This window comes from Scheffersomyces xylosifermentans, assembly GCF_036884685.1.
Source record: "Scheffersomyces xylosifermentans strain CBS 12540 chromosome Unknown RJT20scaffold_1, whole genome shotgun sequence".
Taxonomy (NCBI): Eukaryota; Fungi; Ascomycota; class Pichiomycetes; order Serinales; family Debaryomycetaceae; genus Scheffersomyces; species Scheffersomyces xylosifermentans.
The window spans coordinates 607,930-631,923 of NW_027042939.1; the positions used below are offsets into that span (position 1 = coordinate 607,930).

General features: G+C 39.2%; 10 protein-coding genes across 10 annotated transcripts; 5 read left to right on the forward strand and 5 right to left on the reverse strand. All coding sequences in view use genetic code 12, as the record gives it.

Annotated features, from left to right (window-relative positions):
- The first annotated feature begins 80 nt into the window (after nucleotides 1-80).
- RJT20DRAFT_8411 (uncharacterized protein) lies at nucleotides 81-1,301 on the forward strand. The gene has a single exon (XM_064921245.1). The coding sequence runs from the start codon at nucleotides 185-187 to the stop codon at nucleotides 1,259-1,261; it is 1,077 nt and encodes a 358-aa protein (XP_064776777.1). The 5' UTR covers nucleotides 81-184; the 3' UTR covers nucleotides 1,262-1,301.
- On the reverse strand, nucleotides 1,302-2,548 carry RJT20DRAFT_8410 (uncharacterized protein). The gene has a single exon (XM_064921244.1). The coding sequence runs from the start codon at nucleotides 2,425-2,427 to the stop codon at nucleotides 1,342-1,344; it is 1,086 nt and encodes a 361-aa protein (XP_064776778.1). The 5' UTR covers nucleotides 2,428-2,548; the 3' UTR covers nucleotides 1,302-1,341.
- On the reverse strand, nucleotides 2,549-4,785 carry RJT20DRAFT_8409 (anaphase promoting complex subunit 4). The gene has a single exon (XM_064921243.1). The coding sequence runs from the start codon at nucleotides 4,654-4,656 to the stop codon at nucleotides 2,671-2,673; it is 1,986 nt and encodes a 661-aa protein (XP_064776779.1). The 5' UTR covers nucleotides 4,657-4,785; the 3' UTR covers nucleotides 2,549-2,670.
- Nucleotides 4,786-5,151: 366 nt separating this feature from the next.
- RJT20DRAFT_8414 (mitochondrial 54S ribosomal protein uL1m) lies at nucleotides 5,152-6,287 on the reverse strand. The gene has a single exon (XM_064921246.1). It carries the CDS (start codon nucleotides 6,236-6,238, stop codon nucleotides 5,411-5,413), a length of 828 nt encoding a protein of 275 aa, XP_064776780.1. The 5' UTR covers nucleotides 6,239-6,287; the 3' UTR covers nucleotides 5,152-5,410.
- Nucleotides 6,288-8,113: 1,826 nt separating this feature from the next.
- On the forward strand, nucleotides 8,114-11,503 carry RJT20DRAFT_143551 (uncharacterized protein; the record flags this gene model as incomplete). The annotated part of the gene is made up of 4 exons (XM_064918670.1): nucleotides 8,114-8,416; nucleotides 8,525-9,000; nucleotides 9,187-9,864; nucleotides 10,105-11,503. 4 exons carry the CDS (start codon nucleotides 8,114-8,116, stop codon nucleotides 11,501-11,503), a joined length of 2,856 nt encoding a protein of 951 aa, XP_064776781.1.
- A 157-nt stretch (nucleotides 11,504-11,660) lies between these two features.
- Nucleotides 11,661-13,556, reverse strand: RJT20DRAFT_123790 (uncharacterized protein). The gene has a single exon (XM_064916042.1). The coding sequence runs from the start codon at nucleotides 13,463-13,465 to the stop codon at nucleotides 11,711-11,713; it is 1,755 nt and encodes a 584-aa protein (XP_064776782.1). The 5' UTR covers nucleotides 13,466-13,556; the 3' UTR covers nucleotides 11,661-11,710.
- Nucleotides 13,557-14,195: 639 nt separating this feature from the next.
- Nucleotides 14,196-15,487, forward strand: RJT20DRAFT_123791 (pyridoxine 4-dehydrogenase). The gene has a single exon (XM_064916043.1). The coding sequence runs from the start codon at nucleotides 14,258-14,260 to the stop codon at nucleotides 15,299-15,301; it is 1,044 nt and encodes a 347-aa protein (XP_064776783.1). The 5' UTR covers nucleotides 14,196-14,257; the 3' UTR covers nucleotides 15,302-15,487.
- A 716-nt stretch (nucleotides 15,488-16,203) lies between these two features.
- RJT20DRAFT_123792 (PIG-S family GPI transamidase component) lies at nucleotides 16,204-17,951 on the forward strand. Its single transcript, XM_064916044.1, has one exon. The coding sequence runs from the start codon at nucleotides 16,254-16,256 to the stop codon at nucleotides 17,817-17,819; it is 1,566 nt and encodes a 521-aa protein (XP_064776784.1). The 5' UTR covers nucleotides 16,204-16,253; the 3' UTR covers nucleotides 17,820-17,951.
- On the reverse strand, nucleotides 17,947-19,567 carry RJT20DRAFT_8430 (pepsin-like aspartic protease). The gene has a single exon (XM_064921248.1). It carries the CDS (start codon nucleotides 19,271-19,273, stop codon nucleotides 18,020-18,022), a length of 1,254 nt encoding a protein of 417 aa, XP_064776785.1. The 5' UTR covers nucleotides 19,274-19,567; the 3' UTR covers nucleotides 17,947-18,019.
- A 1,932-nt stretch (nucleotides 19,568-21,499) lies between these two features.
- Nucleotides 21,500-23,025, forward strand: RJT20DRAFT_123794 (ribonuclease). Its single transcript, XM_064916045.1, has one exon. The coding sequence runs from the start codon at nucleotides 21,887-21,889 to the stop codon at nucleotides 22,871-22,873; it is 987 nt and encodes a 328-aa protein (XP_064776786.1). The 5' UTR covers nucleotides 21,500-21,886; the 3' UTR covers nucleotides 22,874-23,025.
- Nucleotides 23,026-23,994: the final 969 nt, after the last annotated feature.

Consider the following 23,994-nt stretch of genomic DNA (forward strand, 5'->3'; position numbering starts at 1 on the left):
AGATTCTTTCTCTTCTTAGTTACAAAGTTACTATGGAGGCATAGAGACCAGAGAGAGATGGCGCGTAGAGTGAGAAGGTAAAGAAAGATATAAAGCAAAGATAAAGATAGTGATATTGGAGGAAAAATATTGGAGGAAATCTGAAAGGAAGTGAAATTTACTAGTTTAAGTAAGTATACTGAAAATGATCAACTTGAAACCTTACTATAAGGAATTCTGCCGACGAATTCACCGTCTTCCTCTTACTAGAGATATGATAAGTCGTCTCATGGCTATAACGAAATACAAGCTCGTCACCGTACAACCGTACAACCCCAAATTCGACAAGCGAAAATACAAAAATAGTATAAAGTTATTAGATGACATCCTAGTAGACGAGAAGTACGACAAGTTACATGATCTACTAGATGTGATCTTCAAGACTACCATACCTGTTCCAGCGTGGAAAACTGCATTTTTAACGATGCCCTTCCTTCAGCTTCAAGACCATTGGCCTCAGGTGCATGCAATTCACGAATTAACAAAGGTACGAGCTCAATTAAAACCGTATGAGGAAGCCTTGAAGGAGGAAGCAAACGAAGATCATTCTGTAATGAAGTTCTTCAATCTTTCCACAACTCAAGACAAAGATCTACCAAAGCTAGAAATGACAAGATCCTACAGCAAAGGTCAAGGATCCAATATCAAAGAAATAGTGGAGAATGTCGCCATTCTTCACAAATTCATATTCAAGCATCTGGGTGTTCTTGACGTCAAAGTACCACCTTTGGAAGTGCTATATCCAACTAATAAATATGCGCTACCTATTCATCATAAAGCAAGAGAGAAACTATTCAAAGAGAAAATAGCAGCGATCAGAAACCTTTTCAAGGCACTAAGGCCAATCAAGGAAGAGGACCTCCAAATATTGTACGAGTTTGCTATACATAGGCCAAGTGGAAGCAATAAGCCGGAGTGCGCCATAAATACTAGGTTTTACAAGTATATGATCAAAAAACACAAGGCTGAAGAAAAGAGCTTAGCTCCAATTATAAGGCACTATTTAAGACAGAAGAAGTTGATTCCCAATGACCATAATATAAGGAAGATATTTAGGGAATACGTTATGAAACAATTTTACGAGGAAGACAAAAATGTATATAGAATCAGTTGGATGCAAAATTTCTACGAAAATGAATCTTCATTATTAAAGAGCATTCAATTAAGCGATTATAAAGAGAATATAGAATCAACCACAGGAAGAGGACAGCCTACCCAATAGCATATATAGAAAATATATCCTGGAATTGATAGTTGGCGAGATGAACCTGGCAGAACAAGACAGGGTAATCTATACATTCATTATTGTTCGAATGGAGAGTCTTGATGTTCCTTAAGCTTCTTCTCATCATGAGCCTTTTCAAGTTGCTCAAGTAAGTATTTCCTTTCAAATATTTCAGCTATTTGGCGGCAACCGTCTGCCACGTCATCCAACTTTTTATTCCAAGTATGTGGATCGAATGGTAGCGGGAGATGGGCCAAAGACGGTGGGCCACTTACAACGGAATTATTCGAAAACGAAGCTGTTGGAAATACAGAGCAGTTTGACGGGATACTCGAAGTATTATTTTGAATATTTACTTCAGGGTGTGAAATGGTCGCTTCAGGAAAAGTTGTGTTATTTGTCATTGGAACGTTATCCAGCGTACCATTTGAGAACGTTGAAGTTGGTGGTTTTATATTTCCTCCCGACTTAATGCTTTGCTGAAACTCTTGAATAGACATATAAGGATTCTTCACAAACTGTTGACCTTCTGAGGGGAAGAATCTACTGACTTTCCTTGCTCCGCCACAGGGACCCTTGTGGACAGAGTCTTGCAGAATCTCCTGTTGAGTTTTTTCTCTCTCTTTACTTTGCAAGCTGCTCTTGAGTAGTCTTTCGGCGGCTTTATCCCACATTTCTTGCCATTCAAGATCATTCTTCCTTTGAATTTCAAGTCTTTTTTGTTTTTCCAAATCAAGCTTCTCTTTCTCTTCCCACTCAATTCGTTGAAGTTCCTGTAGCTCATATTTCTTCTTATCAGACTCCTGTTGCTTTCTTTCCAATACTTCTTGTCTCTGCTTTTCCAATTCAAGAGCGTGTCGCTTCTTCTCTTTTTCTAGTCTCGTCTTCTCCTTTCTCCTTTCCCGTTTCTTCCTCGACTTTTGCAGCTCTCTACCATCCACATTCTTATTGACAGTAATACTAGTGAAAGTATCTTTGTCTGGTACATCTAACCCGTTAGTCTGGAGCTCTTCTAGGATTTCAGGACTACTAGAGGCTACAGGCTCACCATCGCTTTGTGTCAAATTGAAACTGTCAGGTACTGTCATAATTTTCCAATAAATTAGCAATAAGCAAAAAAAGGTACATTGATAGCAGGAATATATAGCAATTGAGGGTGGCATTAATGAATTTATAGTACCCGCTTCAGCAGACCAAAAATCATGTTTGCAATTCAAATATCAGTTATGCTAAAGAAGATTTTGCTGCTGATGCTGCTTTTCGCAGCCGCCCACCGCAAAAAAAAAAGTAGTTTCGGTATACTAAAAATCTTAGCGATTCTATAATTTGATTATTGTTTAGTAGATGCTAGAGGTCATGAGTTCGTTATGTCACAGTCATAAATCAGAATGTGTTTTTCCACAACCCTACGTTGCCTGGCTCCCTAAATTAAGTACGACGTAGTTCTGCCTGTTTGCATCGAGAATACACGCATATGAGACACTTGCCTCTTTGTTTAGGGCAAGGACCTTTGGGTTAAGGAGATTAAGGTCACTATGATGCAAAGTATCAACAATCTTGATTTGATCAAAGTTGAGAGACAGTTGTCCATTCTGAACAAGATCCTCTATGCTAGCAACGACAACGCCATATTCGTCATTTTTCTTTATCAATAACACGAGCTCCTGACTACTTCTGAAATCAAAATTGATCAACTTGACATAATTATTCATATCTATGGTTGAAGTAACCAACTCGCTGGGATTTTCATAGAGGAATCTTGTTAATTTTAATTGGGAGTTCTCACTATCTAGGCTAGTAATCAAGCCATAATCTTTGCTCAAACTAGTTAAAGTTGAGTTCGAATCCTGAGACAGGATATTCAAAGATGTCCCACTCTCATTAAAAAAGAAACTTGATTTGAAAAAATCTGTGAACGATGCTAATAAGGACTCAATGAAAAAAGAATTCAATTCTTCAAAAATGGTGGGTATGTCAACGTCGGATGCTGTTGAAGATTTTAGGAAGTCATTGGCTGACAAGTCAGGATTGATAAATTTCCACGTCTTGCTCTCAAAAAGACTATTGTTGAGATATTTTATTATATCCGATTCCTTGAATGAACATGGTTGTTGTTGGTTCAAGAAAGATTGGAAATCATCCTCTTTCGAAAGCTTTTCTATTAATTCTACTTTTATCCAGTTTATGAAATTGTTGAATAAGTTCTTTTCCTCATTGATATCCCAGATGAACTTATACAGCACCTTTAACATTTGTTTGGACTTTTCCAACAATTCTTGAATATCAGCCACTTTCAATCCAAATTGAAATTTGCTATCAGAGTCACTGAACCATTGACTTTGTCCGTTGAGATCGTTCAATATTATAATGAGTCTCTCGATGGATGCTACCAAATGAGAAAATATAATCTCTTTCATAGTATCATATGTTGTATTGCCCAATTTGCTAAGTCTTTTGAATCCCCTTTCACCAAACTGGTTTAGCCAAAAGTCCTTTGATTCCACTGGGATTAAGTTCGTTAATAGTAAATCTAGAAAGTAGTTCTCTAAGCTCATTATGTCGTTCGAATCAGTCAAGGAGTCCGATAAATTGGCCAAATATCTATCGAATAATTGGAAAAATGGCTTGATCTCTGTCTGAAGCACTGAAATCTGTGTTTTGATGTAGTTTAATATGCTGGTGAGTTTGCAGAACTTTATTATTATGTCTACAAAGGACTTCTTTAATGCTGGAGACCCTCCTACCTTATTTTTCAAGGCAACCAACTGCAATTCCTGATCGATTTCTATAATGAAGAATTGATTGAACAAGTCATTATTGTCAAGATGCTTTGAGAACTTTGCATCTTGGTGAGGCAATGGGATATCATTCACTGTCAAGAGATTGTTGAAGTTCACTGATATGCTATTAGAATCAACAATTACCAAATAGTTCAAATCATTCGAGTTGATCTCTTCAATCTCGGAGGCCACAGCCTCATCGGCGCTATCTAACTTAGGCATGTTTCGCAAGATATCTACCTTGAATAGGTTATCGAATTTACCGTCATACCTAATTTCGTGGTTGTTCCAATTGATAAGAGCGATGTTATTGAACGTTCTCTCTATGATCTTGAGAAGCTTACCATTGTTGGAGTCGTATATTTTTATGAGGCCGTCGACTCCTGAAAGGCAGAAACACGACCCGTTCTTGATGAAGCTGATGGAGGTTATGGGGGATTTGTTGTTTACTGAGTATATTCTTTCGCCGTTGAGTCGGTATACCCAAATCGACATTTTGTTCATAGACACCGCTAACAAGTTGAGGGTGGGACACCAACGGATTATATTTCCGTCGGCGAACCCCATGAATTTGTTGGCTGAGACTATAGAAAGGGTCGATTGGGTGGTCATATCGAAGGCATGGTCTGTTGGTGACAGATGGATTTGTTGTGAGAGAAAAAAAATACTATTATAGTAGAAATACTAATGTAAAATTCTACACTTGCTATATATTATAGTACAGTAATAGTACAGTCAGTAATAATACAGTTATAAGAGTACAGTACTACAGAAAAAAGTTTATACTGTACACTTTTTGTACAGAGATTCTCAGTACTCACAGTAGAAAGTACAAACAGACCACAAACGCGGTAGACTACGACTACTCCATAACAATAACATAATATGCATGTACAAACTACTCAGCACACACATACAATATACTATTACTGTAGATTACATAGTTAATGTGTTGTGTGTGCGCGCTGTTGATTGAAAAACATTTTTTCGGCTGATATGGGATTGGTGAGAAAGAACTTAAGTTTACACAGCATAGTTTGAAGATGTATGTACCTCAGTAGCAGTAATTGTAGTTGTTATGTATTAGGTAGTAGTTATTATTAGGTAGTTTAGTCGATGTACAGGAAGATTAAGTATGGAACAGTAAGGCAAAATATTGAAAAAAAGAGAAGAAAAGTCGAGTGTGTCAGTGTGGTCTACCTGTAGTAGCTAAGCATATCTTTTGCATCCATTTCTCCCTCTATTTCATTACATTATGGCATGTCATAACATCTTCTCCCTTTTGACATCTACAATGAATTTCCTTACCATAGGTTCGTATATACATGAAAGATTAACTATGTTCTATATGTGCTTGTGTGCTATGCTACAACTTGAAGTTGATAACTACAGATGGGCCCAAGGTCGAACTCAAACATGTTTGGCCGATCAAGTTGGGCTTTCTGGTTCCAGGAGGCTGGCATCCATAGATGGCCTCCGATGCTGCTTTGAGGTTCTTCAAGATCTCCTCGTCGCTGAAATCACATCTTCCCACTGGAATAGATAAATGCTGTTCTTTTTGTTTGAATGGGAAAGCCCCGACACTCTCTTTCATCAAGGCTTCTACATCTTCCGACACAGTTCCCTTCTTAGCGGCTGGCATCAAACCCTTAGGTCCAATTTGTCTGGCAATTACACGCAAGTCTTTTACAATGTCTGGTGTAGCGAATGCATGGGTCAATATGTCCAACTTTACTTCACCGTTCTTGATTTGCTCAATAAGCTCCAAACCACCGGCATATGTGGCTCCCAACTCCTTGGCTTTGGCTACGACTTCTTCTTGCAAACTGAAGACCATAGCATGACTTTCTTTTATTGGCTTGGGAAAATATACGGAACCAGCCAATGGTTTAGAGCCTCTTTCTGGAAGAACAGTCATTAAGATGGAAACTGTGGTCTTTTTAGCTGGCTGTCCAACTTCAGCAGCTCTTAAGTATCTCATAGCTTGAGGAACCGTCAAGTACAAAGGATGAGACTCTGGGGCCTGCTTATTCCTTTGCTTGACTGCCTGTTCTCTTCTTAATTTACGTTTGGCATCATTTTGGGGATTCTTTGGCTTGTAGGTAATTGGTGTTGACGAAAACAAGCGAATTGCCGATATAAACCGGGAGCCACTGGAGACGGCTACCCTGTTCATACTTATGTTGCTCAACATTTCTCTTGTCTATTGAGATAGAACTAAGTATCGTGCTACCATTATACTACGTTCTTCACTATGGTTGAATGAATTTTCTGAAAAATTTTGGTGATTGATATCGGTGAGCACACGACTAATATTTGTATGGAGAGAGAGTGTGTGACAAAACAGTGGTGTAGAGATATATCGACAATAGTACGTATAAAGTGCTGATGTTTATGTCACAAATGGAATAATGACAATTAGATACTAGATATTTTTCTACATGGCGACCATGAAACTAAAATTGGCCTCGTTTCCTAAAATATACTTTAAGCTCTTTGTATAGCATGTATATGTTTCACCTTGTTAATGTAGGTATTATAGTGTGTTTCAGAAAACCATTGATTTTCCATGATGTATCGGGGAACCCGGATTATCAGACAGGGGTCCATGGTGACACCAAAGTGATTAAGACACATTTTACAACTCGGCTAGGAGATTTTTTTGCACAAGATCGAATTGGATCAGAACGAACTCCGGCAGAAGCAGCATCAGCAGCACCCTTCGGATTTTAATGACAGTTTCACACTAAATTCCAGAAATAGCTGCACTAGTCAAATTACGAATAAGGTCATAGTTTTCTCTACCAAGCACGAAGCTTCTAAAGATACCATTTACTGGCACCACATTGAGACTGTGAAATCGATGCGGTGCGTGCGTATCTGTGACGTAACTGCAAAGCGGATATTCAAGACCCTTGCCCCATTGACCTCAGCCAACTGGTGATTATCGAAATCGACACATTCTTGATTATTATCGGCTCCCCTCCGCGATCCAAGCCTACAGCGTTCCCCTCCAAAAATAGCAATTCTCTAATTTGCTTGGGATTCAGATAATAAACCCACTGGCAATACCATTTGTCCAGTCAGCCCATGGTGCGTTTCTGATCGTCGCGAACATTCGGTTAAACTAGCACAGTTTAACTAGCCCAGTCAGCGACTGAAACATGCATCACGTATGGCGTGTGTCACCCCCCCAACACCCCTTAGGTGAGATTCATATGTAGAGAACATTTTGTCGGCAGGACAATCGAATCCTGTTTTAGCCAAAAAAAGAAATTCACAGATGCCCGTCCCCATACAAATTTGAAGCAAGAGAAGAGTATAAACGTATGGAAGTTCTCCAGAAAACAAAATTTATTTGTTTTCACCACACTCGTTTAACAGCAACGATAAGGTTTTCTTCTTTCTCTGTGACGAGGGAAGGCAAGGCAACATTTCAAAAGAAATCTTCTTCTTCGCACTGCTCCGCAAATCGTGTCCTATATTTTTTTCGCCATTACTAAATACTACAATTGATCACTACCAACTATTGTAGGCGAGGCACAAGGTTCATACCTTTCCAGAAATACTGAAGAATTGTGGATGGAAGCAAAGGAACATCTATTTTTTTATCTTTTTACAGGCAACCGTCTTTTCCTTCCAACTTTTTCCAGAAAACAACTCTTAACCTGTTCTACTTATCCCATTGAACTGGTCCCTTTCCGCTGTCATAGATACCCTCACCCAAACCTAATCTCGGATTTTTGCTCGCTGTGTCAATAAATTTCGGACAGACAAAAAAAAAGAAGACCTAAAACTCTCGGATATCCATTCTCAGAACCCTATAGTTTACAAGCAACCACAGTCACCGGTCCTATCTACGGTATAGAGGCCAGCTAGGAATATCCATAGAAGCAGAGAGAAGCTTTAGCTACTACTGGACGATATCTTTTGCAAAATCGGAACCTTCTTAACTGATAAAAAAACGTCTTTGAAACAGCCCCGACGTCACACCTCAAAAACTATTTGTACCACATTACTTCTCCACCCAGCATCTTCATATTCACCCCAAATACCCCAATAAAATACCATGAAGCACAACAATAACATCCATCCACATCACCCGCATCGAAACCCCAAGTTCGCTCCTCCTAACCCGTCTCCGTTATCGGCAGCGTCCGCAAATGGGGACAAACTGGAGACAGAATCTACGTCATTCTCAAGACAGCTGTTATCATCTAAATCCACAATACGGCAGTCAACAACACCAGAATCAGAAGATATTACCAACGACTCAGCCAATAACAAAACTACAACACATACAAACGAAAACGACACAAAACTATCAGGAAGAATACGACACCAAGATATCACAGAGAAAGATAACGGCAATGTGGACCCAAATAACAGCAGCGATGAAAAAGATTCGGAGAATAAATACAACTCCATAGAAGATGCTTTTGACTACAATAACATAACCTACGATGACGACAATGAAGAGTCTCCGGATTACAGAGATGTACCCCAAGACTTCTTCAACAGACTTCAAACTTTCCCTTTGTTCAACAAAGCCCCTAAATCATTTCATACTAAAGTCGCTTCTAAACTTACCCTCATGCAATATCATCCCCAAGAATACATCATTAAGAAAGGTGACCCCTCGAAGTCTATGTATTGGATTTTGAAAGGAACAGTAAGTGTGACATCCACGGATGGAGAATCTATCTATGCCGAACTTGCGGCAGGAAGCTTTTTTGGAGAGATCGGCATTTTATTCAATCGCCCAAGAACAGCTACAGTAGTAGCTAGAACTAGAGTCCTCGTAGGGGTTTTGACCAGTGACGCTTTGAATACTGTGCTCAAGCACTATCCTTTAATAGAAAGAAGAATTAGAGATGAAGCACAGGAGCGTTTGGCAATGCAAGAAAAGAAAAATGAGTACGATTTACCAAATTTAATATCAACTAAAGTGGATTCGTCGAGAAGCGGTAGCATAATAAGTTTGCCACCAATCAGAAATGGTCTCAATGCCAGTCTTTTGGCGACTCAAGCTTCAATTATGCCTGGCCCAGCATTGCCACCTATTACCACTACACCATCTCCATTATCCCACTCAAATACCCACTCCAACAGCAGTAGTCCACCTCTCGGCAAGAGCAGTAGCACCCATAATGCAAACGTGGACTCAACGATTTCAATCCAGGATTTCATCAAAAACCTTCCCATTTTTCACAATCTTCCTTCAACCATTATCCATCAGTTAGCACTTGGTGTGGAACCAATTAATTTTAATGCATTTGAGTATATTATTCATAAAGGCGACACTAATTCAGACATTTATTTTATTGTTAACGGAGAGGTTGAAGTCATCGATTACTCCACCAGCAATAATGACGATAAAAGCAAGCTTGTCGAGCATATTTTAGGTCGATTGAGTTCTGGCAGTTACTTTGGTGAAATGTCCTTCCTCTCATTTTTGAACAATAAAAATCTGGATTGTGTGAGAAGCGCAAGCATCAGATCAATTTCTACCGTTGAGTTGATGGTAGTAAAGAGCGACAATTTGGAGAACTTGTGCAAGAAATATCCTTTTATCGTGGATGACATGAGAAAAACAGCTGAAGAAAGGAACAAGTTGAATAGCTCTATCCATGGAAAGGAGGAGGAGGAGCGTGAAAATGAAGATGGGAAAACAAGGCTTTCTATCAACTACTTGATCAACAAACAGGAGAACTCGGTGGCTTCTCCCGGTCCAATTGAAGAAGTTACCAAAATAGTAAGTTCTCCCGTTGAAAGATCAGTTTCTCCTACTGGGCACTCTCCTACCCACACTACTCAAGTGTCTTTGCAACATCCCCACATTCAGCGAGCTGGTGTGTCTACGTTTTTCTCACCTAACTGGACTTTTGGAGATAGCAAGGTTCCAAAAGGAATGTCTGGAAAGTTGTCTAGATCTATATCGCCAGTCTCCAATAATGAAGTACACTCTCCGTCAGTTTCTCCCGTTTCAGCAAGTGATATAAAGAATGACTTTGCCAAACTTTCTCCTAGCACAAGATTTACCTCTTATGATGATCTGAGTACCAGGAAAAGAAAGTCTATCTCGAACAGCTTATTGCAGGAAGAGAACGCATCATTTTCGTTAGATTTACCCTCGCTCAATCCAAGTGTTCCATCTCTAAATAGCTTCCAGAATTTCCAATTTGGAGGCTCGTCGTCTAACAAGTCAGCTTTTCAGTATATGCCCCATAATAAGCGTATACGATTGGCTAGTATTAGTGGTACTGGGCGCAGAAGATCGTCTATTTTAAGCAACTATGGACCGCTTCCGGACAGAATCCTTTTGAAGGTATTCGAGTTTTTGACCCTTCCAGACTTGATGAAATTGAGACTTATTAGTAGAAGGTGGAGACAGCTTCTATCTGTTGCCCCAAACTTGTTCAATACTTTGGACTTAACTCCGTGGAACACTACTATTGACGACAAGGCTCTAATCGCTATAACTGACTTTGTTGGAACAAGACCTAACTATATCAACATTTCAAATTGCTTCCATATAACTGATGAAGGTTTCAGTTACATGGTAAATGAGATTGGTATTTCTGGTAAAATTAAGGTTTTGAAGATGAAATCTAACTGGGAGGTTAGTGCCATGGCCATTATGGACTTAACTGTTCCATCTGTTGGCGGTTACTTGGAAGAAATTGATTTATCGAACTGTAGGAAAGTGAGGGACATAGTAGTTGAGAGGTTGCTTGGATGGGACACAAGCAATCTAGGCGACGAACAAATGGAGTCTCATCCAGATCATCCTCAAGAGATTGACCATGACCTTGAACAAATTGGCTGCAAAAACTTAAAGATTTTGAATGTGGGCTACTGCAAACACCTTACTGATAACGTAATGCAACACATTGCTAACCATGCCAGTCAAAGACTTGAAAGCTTGGATTTGACTAGGTGTACAGCAATTACTGATCGAGGATTCTCGCACTGGACTTATAAGTCCTTTCCTAACTTGAAGAAATTGTCATTGAAGGATTGTACATTCCTTACAGATAAGTCTATTATCTCTATTGCTAATTCAGCAACCAAGCTTGAAATTCTTGACTTGAATTTCTGCTGTGCCCTTTCGGATATAGCTATTGAGGTCTTATGTTTGGGTTGTCCAAACATTCGGGAGTTGGATCTTTCTTTCTGTGGATCTGCTGTCAGTGACTCTTCGTTAGTGGCCATTTCCTTACACTTACGCAAGCTTGAGAAATTAATTCTTAAAGGTTGTGTTAGGGTAACAAGGGCAGGCGTTGATGCATTACTTAGCGGTTCAGCGCCTTTGAATTATATCAATATCAGCCAGTGCAAAAATGCTCACATATACCCTGGTATGATTCCTGCTCAAAAGCTTAATGTGAATCCTCAAACAAAATCGGCTTTCGTAACTGCCGGACCTTTTCAAAACATTATTGAAATTGTAATATAAACCCCAACATAATAATGTCACATAAACCAACTTACAAATTGGTCTGCATATTTTTTCAAGCCATACATACCATGTGGTATTCATTTACATTTGCTTCTTTATTGTTTTATTATTACTCGTCATTTATTTTTAGTCTTTTGCATGCCATGAGAGTGTTGCTCAGAATATGTATTATAATATATACATCGGTCGATTGGTTACTGTAGATTACTTTTTACGTTTCTTAACTCTGTCTTCAAAGTCTATAAATGAAATTGGAACACCTTTCTCTTTGAAAAGCTCAATGATTAACTTTCCGTGTGGTCCTTGTACTGTTACTTCAGTGATTTTAGGGTTTTGTGGATATGGTCCAATCGTTGTTGATCCTGAACACTTAACCTTCAACTCATCCGAGAGCAAGTGTGGCTTTATATAAAAATCTTCAAAGTTGGACACTCTAGTAATAATTTTTCTTCCAATCTTCATTTCTGTAATAATACGGATCTTAGGAGGCTCGCCCCTCCTAATTTCTCCTTTTCTGCCTGTTTCACCAGGTTCATTAATTTGGTAATGAGGCGAGAAGTTGGCTAAGAACGCCTTGAATAGCTTGTCTCTTGGAGTTGCCTCTGGACCCAAATTGGTTATAGCCTTCAAGTTGTCATCCACTTTGACTGTCTTTGGATTTTTCACATTGATAAGATCCTGCAATTTAATGTAAGCGTCCATTAGCTGCCGGAGCTCCTGAGCTGTATAGAAATTGGAAAATGGTTTGTCCAATTTATTGAAAAACATTCTGGCTTTGTTGGTAGGCTTGTAAATCGGAATAATGGACAATTCATTGGCCTTTTTAGATTGAGTGGGAGCCAGTGGACCACTGTTAAGTTTCCCGATAGTTTTGTGTGGTACAAAATTCTCAACTAATGGATTCTTCTTATCCATCAATTTTATGATACTTAAATCTTCATCTTTGCCTTTAACTTCCAAAAGCTTTTGCTTTGACATTGCTTTCAAAAATTTAGATGTCTTCTTCCATGATGTTTTTTTGATGTTCAAGTAGGTTGGATCTATAATAGGTAAATTTTTATAGATGTATGTAGACATAAATGTTGAAGAAACAATAGGCAACTCAATATCATCGAGTTTAATTGTCTGAATCAAAGACCGTGTATAAAAGTTGTCAACTTCCTCCACTGTTAGTTGAGAAACTTCTTCGGCAATATCATCAAAATTGTAAGGCGTAGAGCTTCTCGAAGATGGAGCAGGTTCATTAGCGCTTTCCAAAGATTTATCTATATCCTCACTTTTCTCTGGGGTGTTAGGGCTGTCTTCTCGTTGATCTTGCTTTTGGACATCTTCAAGATGATCATCTTCGTCTTCTATTAATGGCATTGTGGTATCAAGTTCTTCTGGTACAGCAATATCCACGTACTTGTTCAACTTGTACAATTCATCATTTATGTGATGCAAAACTTCAACAGCAACGCCGGTTCTTCCAACAACATTGTCAAACTGGGGGAGATTAAGTTTGCATCTACCAAGTGCTTTGATCACGGTTGGATTGGCACTATCTACAATTCCAACTACGGTTCCTTTGGTAGCACGAGAGTCAAATGGAGGAATACTTCCCGGCAACATTAAGTCAGCTCCACCTGCTAGGATGCCAATGACATGTGGATGTGTCTTTATCGTTGGAACTACATATGGGCATTTCCATACAGTAAAAAGTGATGGATAAATTTGAGAATCTCGAGACTTGAACCAAGTTGGGGTTTCATTGTCATCGTAATAAATAGTTCCACTGTATCCCTGAATACTTTTAAAGCTGGCTTGCTTTGTATTTGTAGGCAAAAGCGTTGTCGTTGCTTCTTTGGTCAACTTTTCAAGTGGTAAATTATATGTATTGCATATCGTTTGCAATAACTTTCTTCTTTCAGAAGACTTTATGTTAGCAGATGCCTTTGGTTGAGGATCCTTTTTAAACATCTCAATTTGATAAAGAGCTAATTTGGTACAACTTTTCTCTTACGAAGGGCTTACCAAACAAGACCGATACCCTATAATTACTCTATGGTAGTAGCAACAGTCTATGACGGATTTGCTAAATTTTGGACTTTTCACTATCATCTCTGCTGTTCCTGCAGGGACCACTTCAATAGATGCAAAAAAGTGGCTATGAAGAAGATCTACTTCAACGCATGAGTTGGAATAGTATGATAAGCAGCGGGGGCTGAAAGAGTAAGTCTCCGGATGGTAGATTGTCGGGGTTTGAAGAAAACCGCCACTCGCTAAGGAATTTTGTAGGAAGATCATTATCTATGAGTGAATTAAATCGCTTTAACCCACTGGATGTGCTTATTTTTACTCCAAGCCCGCGGAAAGAAACCTTACCTTCCGCCTGCTTAACAATTCAGGAAAGCTCCATTTATCTCCTTGTTTAGCACAAACGTCACCGCCACAAGAATTAGGGTTTATAAGATTACAAATCATTTATCCCCGTATTCAGCTCATCAAACACTTCTTAAATAGCTCAACAAGCTAGTTGGTTCTCTATCACCTTTTCTGTCAACCCGAAAGTTTCCCTTTTGGGCACTAAGTGCGACCTCCGCGTTTCAGGTTAAACCCGACAAAGATCTCCCGATGTCGTTCTAAGATCGTACACGGTGGAAAATACAAGTTGCAAAAAGTATATAAAGCTATTCAATAACTTTCCAATGTTGTATTTGGCATATCGATATCATCAAACCTTAAGAAGTTAATCTAACAACCTCAAACAAAATGTCGAAACCAGTAGAACTCAACTCCAAATTCGGATTTGGAACTATGTCCATGACCTGGACACCCACTCCTCCCCCAACTGAGCAATCAGTTGAGTCGCTCAAGTTTGTTACTTCCAATGAAAAATTCGGTACAAAGTTGCTTAATGGAGGAGAATTTTATGGTCAAAACAATGCTAATTTGAAGTTATTGAAGGCTTTCGTTGACTCCAATTCCGACGAGTTCAACCGCAATTTGATTATCTCTATCAAAGGAGCAGTTGAACCAACTCTCCGTCCTGATGGCTCAAAAGAGCTGATTGACAAGGCCATCGCAAACGTCACCTCATTCTTCCCTAAAAGTAAGGATTCCCGTCCAAAGCTCATTTTTGAAATTACCAGAGTTGACAATAGAGTACCTTATGGCGAAACCGTTGGGTATATTGCGGAACATGTTAAGAGTGGCGCAATTGATGGCATTTCCCTCTCTGAAGTTGGAATCGAATCAATCAGAAAGGCAATTGAAGTCTTCCCAATATCCTGTGTCGAGTTGGAGTTATCGCTTATGACTCAAGACATCCTTGAAAATGGAATTTTGGAAGAATTATCGAAACATAAAATTCCAGTTATCGCTTACTCTCCTCTCTGTAGAGGATACTTGACCGACTACACCTATGACCACAGGGAAACTTGGCTCCAGGATATTCCAAAAGGTAACATTAAACTTAACTTTGAGAAATTTTACCCAGAGAACTACAAGCAAAACATCAAATTGGTCGAGAAGCTCTACCATTATGCTCACAATGTTAAGAATACTTCCTTGGAGTCGTTATCATTATCGTGGATTTTAGCTATATCTCAGAGAAAGAATTTCAACGGTATTAAAGAAGTCACTCAAATCTTACCTATTCCTAGTGGATCCACAAAGGAAAAGATTTCGAACAACTTCTCTAACATTATTGAGTTAACAGACGAGGACTTGGCGGCAATTGCGAAGATTTGTCAAGAAAACCCTGTACAGGGTTTGAGATATACCAAGGAATTACAGAACACATTAAACGGCTAAATCTTGTGGGAATATGTAACTGTGAGAGAATCTCCTTTCTTTTGATTATTATAGTTTTTATCACTGGTTTAATGTACCCCTGGAAAAGTCCGTTTTTTTTATTGCCTATACTATAGTTCAACTATATCCTTGTACGTAGTAAAATATCTAACCTCTGCTTTATAATAGTTGAATCAAATCTTTGGACTTTTATTAAGTAGATATTGGAAAGTTGATCAGTTAATCTCAATTGTACTTAAGATGTACTCTATATAACATGCATTAGGTAGTATTGTCGCCTGCTGTTATGATAAGCATACATTTTGAAGTATCAGTAGAAACACACCAAAAGAGGAAAATATTCTTTTTTGCAGCATTACGATGTACAGGACAAGATATTCCGTATATATGCATACCCTCTGAATGAATGGCCTAAAATGTTTCTCTTTCTATATGATTATCCAATTCACAAGCCTGCCTTTCTTTCCACCAAGTTCTAACTCCCAAAAATGAATTTCAAATTTATCGAATGCTTTCCTTCAAGTCGCTTCCAACTACTCGATAAGCATATAGTCGCTGCTTTCCAAGTTCTGGTATTCCATTTTTGCAACATTCGTTTCAATTCCTATTAAAATTTTCAATGATGGTGGCAACATCCCCCCTCTATCATTGCAGCCATTGATTTTTTTTTTTTCAGCTAGTTATCCTTTATCACTTCGTAGTAAATGTAAATAATGAATCACTGTGTATTCTGTCCATTGTGTTAGCTATACCTACGTCTCTTTTCCAATGCCAATGCTCGGAACGCAGAGCTACCCAAATATTTGTCACATGACTTCAACACCCGAAACTCACACTAGGCGCGAAATTCTTCTCCATACAAATCAAATCAAGCAGTCGTGTTCTATAAGGCATTAGTCAAGTTGAAAGTGATTAACTGGTGGCATTTATATCTTGGAAAGCGGCTATAACAATGCCTCAAACAGTATTAAATGACGGAAGTTTGAATTCTCGGGATCCAGTGCAAACAACAATCCAAACCGTTAGACGCATTATCGTGTTCATCGTGTTGTTGTTAGTAGTAGGCTTTGGCTACCCTGTCTTTTTCTTCACAACTTCAATCTACAGAGCTGACTTGCCAGTGGACGAAATCAATGAGTTCTCACAATTCTTGAAACAGAAGATCCACTACAAAATCCCAGTGTATTTGGATATACCGTCGACGATCCAATATTCGACGACCGAGGCACAATCACATCTAAACGAAGCGTTGTCAAAAGCATACCCAGAATTTGCCGATTTCTGGACAATTGACCTCATTGAAGGTGCCAAGGACATTGATCCAAAGGAGGAGTATGTGGTTAGATTTGAATACGTACCAAAAACCTCAGAAAATGAAAGCCCACAAGAAGCTATAGAAATATCTCCACATTCGAAGGAATCGAAGTTGTTTATCACAGACGCCATAAATAAAGGTACACTTGTTGGTCATTTCTTGTCCTCTGTTTTGATAGATATGATATTCAAGGAAGAGCTTGCGGATTTAAGTGCAGTGTTGGCAGGAAAACAATCTTCGGCTGACAAAAACATTGTATTGCCCTACTCAGCAAACTATAACTTGGTCTTCTCGTTATTTGTGGAAAATGGAAGGTCCATTGATTGGCAAATTGACCAGTCAATCAGACAATTCCAACCCATATTGGACAAGTTGAGCCATTTTGCAAACTTTTCCATAAGTACACAAGTTCAATACTACTCTAAGTTATCAAAAGATTTAACTTTTAATGAGAGTAGAGGCGCCTATATACTTCAAGAGTCTGACTTGGCAACCTTCATTAATTTTGGAGACTGGAACTTGGATACTCATGACATGAATCCATCTATTAACTTTATAATATATTTCCCTGAGTCCAATTACGAAAGCAAGCCATGGTTTATTGAGAATATTGATAGTAATGCATTCCTTGTCAAACAATGGGGAGGAGTATATATCTTCAATAAGGACAGACCTGTTCTTAATGACTCGAAAGTGTCACTTGTTGAGTCTGAATTGAATCCTATTATGGAGACCTTTGCGTCTCAACTCTTCCAGTTACTTGGTCTTCCAAGCTTTCCTAAGTCTCCCTATATGCGTATTGATTCATTGTCTAGGATTACACTTTTGAAAAATTTAAAGAAATCGTTAGATAACTTACGTTCGCTTGTGAAACTTACAGAATCCTTGGACGAAATTTCAATTCCTGAGTTGACAAAGGAGCATGTGTTAGAATCTTTGAGCTTCATTAAAAATGCATTAATCAAGCTAGATGTGAGCCAAGATTACCACGCCGCTATGACTTTATCAGCCCAGGCCCTCAAGAATTCTGACAGAGCATTTTTCGAGAAGGAAATGGTCCAACAAGCGTACTTTCCAAGTGAACATAGATTGGCGGTCTTCTTGCCTTTATTGGGACCAGTGGGGTCTATACTTACAATTGCATTACTCAAACTATTGATGGACTTAAAGTCTAGCAGAAAGTCAAAGAAAAAGACTGAATAATCAAGCACAGCCAAGCACTGTACTTTATAGGAATAAAAGTTTAATATATTACAATGAAAAAAAAATGTACATAATATATAATGGAAAAATCAAAAATAGCAAAGGAAAAGACCTTGAATCTAAAAAGAATAGAAGTGTCAAACTTATTTTAAATTGTACCAGACAAAGTGTAGCATACTATGAGTGATAAAATAGGGCAACTAGAAAGGAACGATATTTTCAGTAGTGGTGTACTTAACTTGAGCGATGGAAATCACCTTGGCATCAAGGTTGTAAGCAACATAGGCACTTCTCAAGAAGTTGTCACCCAAAATTGGGGTACTAGTAGTAGACAAGATACCCAAAGCACAACCTGGGTATTTGTCACCGTTGGTGTAGTACAACTCAATTGGCAACTCAGAGTATGGGACCTTGATGGTAACACCGTTGAAGGTATACGTGATGTATTGGTTGGTTGGCTGGTTACAGTCAATAATATAACCGACAGAGGAGTCAGCAGTACCCTTCAATGCTGTAGCGACAGCCTTAACGAGGGATTGTGGCAAGTAAGACAAAGTGGTACCAGAGTCCAAGACTGGGTTAATGTTAGCAGTGGTAGTCTTTCCACCAACAGTAATAGACTTCAAGTTGATGGACAATTCATAAGGACTTTGAACTGGTAATGGAACCAAGGTTCCCAGGTACTTAGCGTTATCGATACCTCCAAAAATAATAGTACCGGAAGGGTCAGATGGTTGAGCCAAGTACAAAGAATAAGCAGTAGTGGCAATTTTACCTTGCTTCTTTAAGACAACAGGCAAGTTGTCATAAGTGGTACCAGTACTTTCGTTGCTGGTGTAACCAATACCCAAGACTCCAAAGCCGGAAGAAGTGGTTGTAACGTCACCCAATTGAAGCTGAGTGACACCAACACCACCAGCAAAGGAAACATCATCCTTAGCCCAAGTACCAGTAGATTGAGTACCGTCAGCATATTGAATGGAAAACGAAGTACCAAGGTTCTTGAATGTTGTAGAAGTGGTCTTGTCGTAGACACCGTATTCGTAACAGTAAGATGATGTTTCACCATCTGGAACATCTTGACAAGTAGCACCCTTTGCAACAACCCATAAATCAGAGGAACCAGTGTCAAGAAGAGTGGTAACAGCTTGCTTGTTAGATCCAATGAGTAAGTTAGTAGCATAGAAAGTCTTCTCATTGATCAAAGTGACTTCTGCCTGACCAACAGCTCTCTTACCATTTTTGTGGATCAAGAAGTGAGGCTTGTTGGAGGAAGTCAAGTTCAACAGCTCTCTGTTAGGACCTCTAGCAACTTGGAAATCAACCTTGACGAACTTGTTGTCTCTAGCAACGAGATCTTCAGAAGAAGTCTCTGGAACAACCAAACCATTAACTAGCAAAGCAAGGGCAAGGGCAAGAAATGCCTGACGAGTGAAGGATAAAATCGATACCATTATGTATTTTTCGAACAATAGTTGAAACAATGACTGAAGAAGTTATAGTAAACTCGTCATTATCATGGTGATTTTGGGTTGTTTAAATAGTTTTTAGAAGCCCTAGCATTCCAAATTAAATCTGTCGAATTGTTCCCAGTTACACTGAAATATCTAATATTCCATTGTGGAACACACTTCTGTTGTCGATTTGCAATCTAACTCCTGTGTCCCACCCTCCAGATATAAGGTTTAAGGAAGTATGCATGTCTGGATAAATTTGCAGATTTCGGATTACAACATGATCCACAGGCTCGAGGATAAGGTTTTTGCAAATCTGGGATTCCAAAGACGTGGCTCTGGTTAATGGACCATGCAGCAGTTGTGAATGTCTATTCCAGATGGGTGCAATTCTCGTACTTGAGAATTGCAAAAAAATGAGCCCTGATTACGTTGTTCCATCGCACAGAGGGCTATTGGCCGCCATGCCACCACGGTAAAAAAGCGGCCAAGACCGAATTCTGACGTTTTTCGTTTTGATGTATATGTCTATTTGCTTTTTTCTTGGATTGTAGACATGTACACTGAAGCGGAGTGCTGGTTGTCAAATGTGTCCTATTATCGAGAACGCAAAAATATCAGAGGACATACGCACAATGGAGCCGTACGGGATTTCATCTTCTAGTCACACAACTCCTTCCCGATACAACAATAGGTCGTCAGTAGGAAATAAGGGTAGCAAACTTGCAGTGCATATGCCACCTGCCGGATGCTACCTTCAATAGTTTGAATCATGCATGGCTCTCCAATAGCGGTGTGAATTGTGGTTTCCACAGTGTAGAGTATCTCATTTCATTACAGAAGAAGCGAATTATACTTCGACCCCTTAACAATATTTTTTTTCCAAGCATACAATTTAGCCGAGAGACAAAAAACGGTGCGAGTTGTGCTGCTGATTTTGACGTGCAAGATAGCAGAGGTACAGTTTGAATGAAGTGTGTCGTTAATGAAAACGAATTGTCAGAGAGTGAGATAAAAAGTCTCGGTGTGGGCGAATAAATCGACCAAATGAGCTAACTTCTAAACACAGCGAGTAACTTTGAGAACCCGGCAAACCGATCTCCTGTGAATGATGTAATTGTTGATCTGTCGTATGCTGATGAAATTTTGCGTAAATCCCGTTCCGAAACAAAAGCATGAATCGGTACTGACGACATCAAAATGTCTGTACCGGGGACTATGAAATATTACCCGAAGTGCGCATCACACAAGAGGATTTCTATCTAACATGAGTACATTAGAGATAATGTGGCATTGCCGCAGCCCCCCTGTATTCACCGTTATCTTGCGAAATTGGGATATTCTAAGCCCTACAATGGGGCTTCTTCGTCGCCGAAGCGAATTCCAATGATAAAGGCATAAGCCTTCAACAGGGTCGTATATAGTGTTGCAGTATGGCTTTCTACTGTTAAAGCCATCAACGGTGAAATTTGGAATATCTAGAATACTCAAGACGACGCAAGATTCCCTCCCCGAAGGCCCAAAAATGAGGCGTCGTTTGACTTATACTGCTAAAACTAATGGAAGAACAAAACACCGATGTCAATCACTTCAAATTCATCCATTATAGTTATCGTAGAACCGAACGGCACCACTTTGTGTGTCTGAAGGGAGTGAAAAGTGGAGCCGTACCTGAAGACGGTATCATAACTTCCTTATCTTTTCACTGGGGAAAGCATGTGCACAAGAATATTTTTCCATTTCTTCCGAATTACTGCTGCAGGGGTAGCAATTATCATTGCGTTGCTGGATATGCCCTGGTGACGAAATTGTGTGTGTTTCCTACTCAATATCTGAGCTGCGTACCCGAGGTTAGCTTGATTTTAATATGGGGATGTCCTGGTTCACAGATTTTACAGGGTTGTGTACATTCAATGCATCTAGGCTAAAACCACATTTAAGGTTAATGTGTGATGATTGGGCCGCAAGTTAAGGTTGAGAGGATATTCACTTACGCTACACAACATAGAACACCGGGATTCATCTCATTTAAGCTATTGCGTGGGGAAAGTTGCAGTTTAAGGTTTGGTTCCATCACATTAGCATAGGTATCATATGCCTCTGTAATGATTCTACGTAGCTATGATTTCTTGTGTTTGAAGGTCATTCAAGAGTTTGGTACAACAGCTTCTATCAAAATGAACTGGCATTAATAACAACAACAATGATAATAATAGTAATAAGATAGCAGAAAATGCATGATCAGTATGAAGTATTTTTGTAAATCATACTAAAATTTAGAAAATACAATTCATTGTTGAAAATCACAGGAAATAGAATTAAAGTATAGAGTCTACAATCAAAATTTATTCAAATATATTACAACACCCATGAGTTCGTACGGCTCAATTAAAGCCATTGAACACAATATCGTCAATCCTTAATAAATTATTCATGGAAATTGCTAATCTCTGTTCTCACATTCTACGTTTTATTTGCAACAACCAATAACGGCTGTGAAAAAAGTTGTTACGCGCGATGGTGGCTTTTGGAATGCACAATAAATTTTTCAATAGTTAATACGTATAATGAAAGAGATATAGGTTGTGATCTGAAGTAGAACTGTGGTTAAAGATGACCAAATTGCTAGTGAATACTATAGGACTAGGTTCTGTAGGTGTGGCATCTTTCTTTTGGGGAAGATCATCCACTCCAACTCCTACTCCAACTACCAACGTGGCAACACAAACAACTAACGACAAGCTTCCTGTCCCATACCAAAATGGCGGCAACAGCAGCGGCAAAGCTGTTTTCAACCCAGCAATAGTCAGACCACAAGATTTCTTCAAGTTCGGATTCCCTGGTCCCATTCATGATTTAGAGAACAGAAGCGAGTTTGTAAGTTGTTACAACAGAGAAACCAGAAACCCATATTGGGTGGTTGAGCACATCACCAAAGACTCAATCAGAAGAGGTACGGGTGTAGACAGAAAGAATTCGGTTTTTAAGGAAGATGAACAGATCCCTGTAAAGTTCAGAGCAAAGCTTAGAGACTACTTCCGCAGTGGATATGACCGTGGACATCAGGCTCCCGCTGCAGATGCTAAATTCACCCAAGAGGCCATGGATGAAACATTCTTTTTGAGTAACATGGCACCACAAGTTGGGGATGGATTCAACCGTGATTATTGGGCTCACTTCGAAGATTTTGCCAGAAGATTGACTGACAAATACGATAATGTCCGTATAATGACTGGACCAGCATTCTTACCTAAAAAAGGGGCCGATGACAAATATAGAGTGACCTACGAAGTCATTGGGTCCCCACCAAATATTGCAGTACCCACCCACTTCTTTAAGTTAATTGTGGGGGAGAACAACGGAGATCAAAGAATTAGTGTAGCAGCTTTTGTGTTACCAAACGACAAGATTGATAACTCCGAACCGTTGACCAATTTCCAAGTTCCTATCGAGGCTTTGGAAAGAACAACAGGTTTGGATTTATTGCAGAAGGTCCCATATTTCAACAAGAAAGATTTGTGTAAAGAGGTCAAATGTGAAATTTTGGTCCGTGAATTCCCAAAGAATGTAAACAACGTATTGGCCTTGCCGGGCAAGTGAGATGTGTAAATAGAGGCACGTTAGGTTAGAGCACTAGGAAATACATGTAAAAAGGCACATAAAATATATCAGAGTAGAGGACCACAAAGAAGATAAAGTGTTGGCATAAGTGTCAAAAACCAATACTTGGCCTATATCCACGTGATGACACCAACGAAATAGATAGGGCATAAAACTGGTAAAATAAGTGTAGAGTATTATTATACCCGGATAAATTTATGGAGTGTTTACATGAAGGAAATCCCACTTCAGAGATGTGTAATCTGGTTTAAGCTAATGGAACTCTAATTGCCAGATTGGAATTGCAATATTGATTGTTGTGCTCCTTACATGTTGAGAGGTACCCAAGTTTTAAAGGCTCTTAGGAAGCCGGGTTTAAGAGACTTTTGAGCTACATTATTCACGTTGAATAAGATCCGCAATGCCAGTCGTTTGCCATACCCAATATTCAATTGATAGTAAGTACCTGATCCAACATCGGTTATCAACAAACTATAGAATGGCACGTGATAACCCTATCGAATATGTACAACAATAGATGCACGAATTTAATTTTATTGTTTCGGAGTTTCGTATATTATCGGACAGCCGAATTGTTGCGGCATGGAGGTGAAACTTACTCCCATAAACTAGAAGGGAGAACCAACGTCTTATTGTCCAATTTGGTTAAAGGTATATTGAGGTGTGGATGTTGGATGATAGACAACTCAAGACAGAAGATCCATCGATCCATGTGTAGCAGATAGCCGAACAAAATATATGTCCACTGAGCCGGAACTCCCAACGATAAAAGCGAATAATAATGATGCTACCATTTCTAACCAATATATGAAGATGGTTTTACCTTTACGGTGAAAAGTGAGAAAAGTTTTTTGCATTCGTGGAACCCCGGTACCATCCACCTACCCAAGATTCTCCGAATCACACAAACGACTATCGTCTGTTTGACCACTTCCTGTTGTTACACTCGTACCATCCTGTCTCTCACACACCGATGGCACCACACACTCCTACCACCACATACTGTACCTCCATTGCTTGTCTTAGTCCTACATGTCTAACAGCCAACAAAAAACAGAAACCCCATGAAATGTTGGGAACTCCCCTGCACGCACTACCAC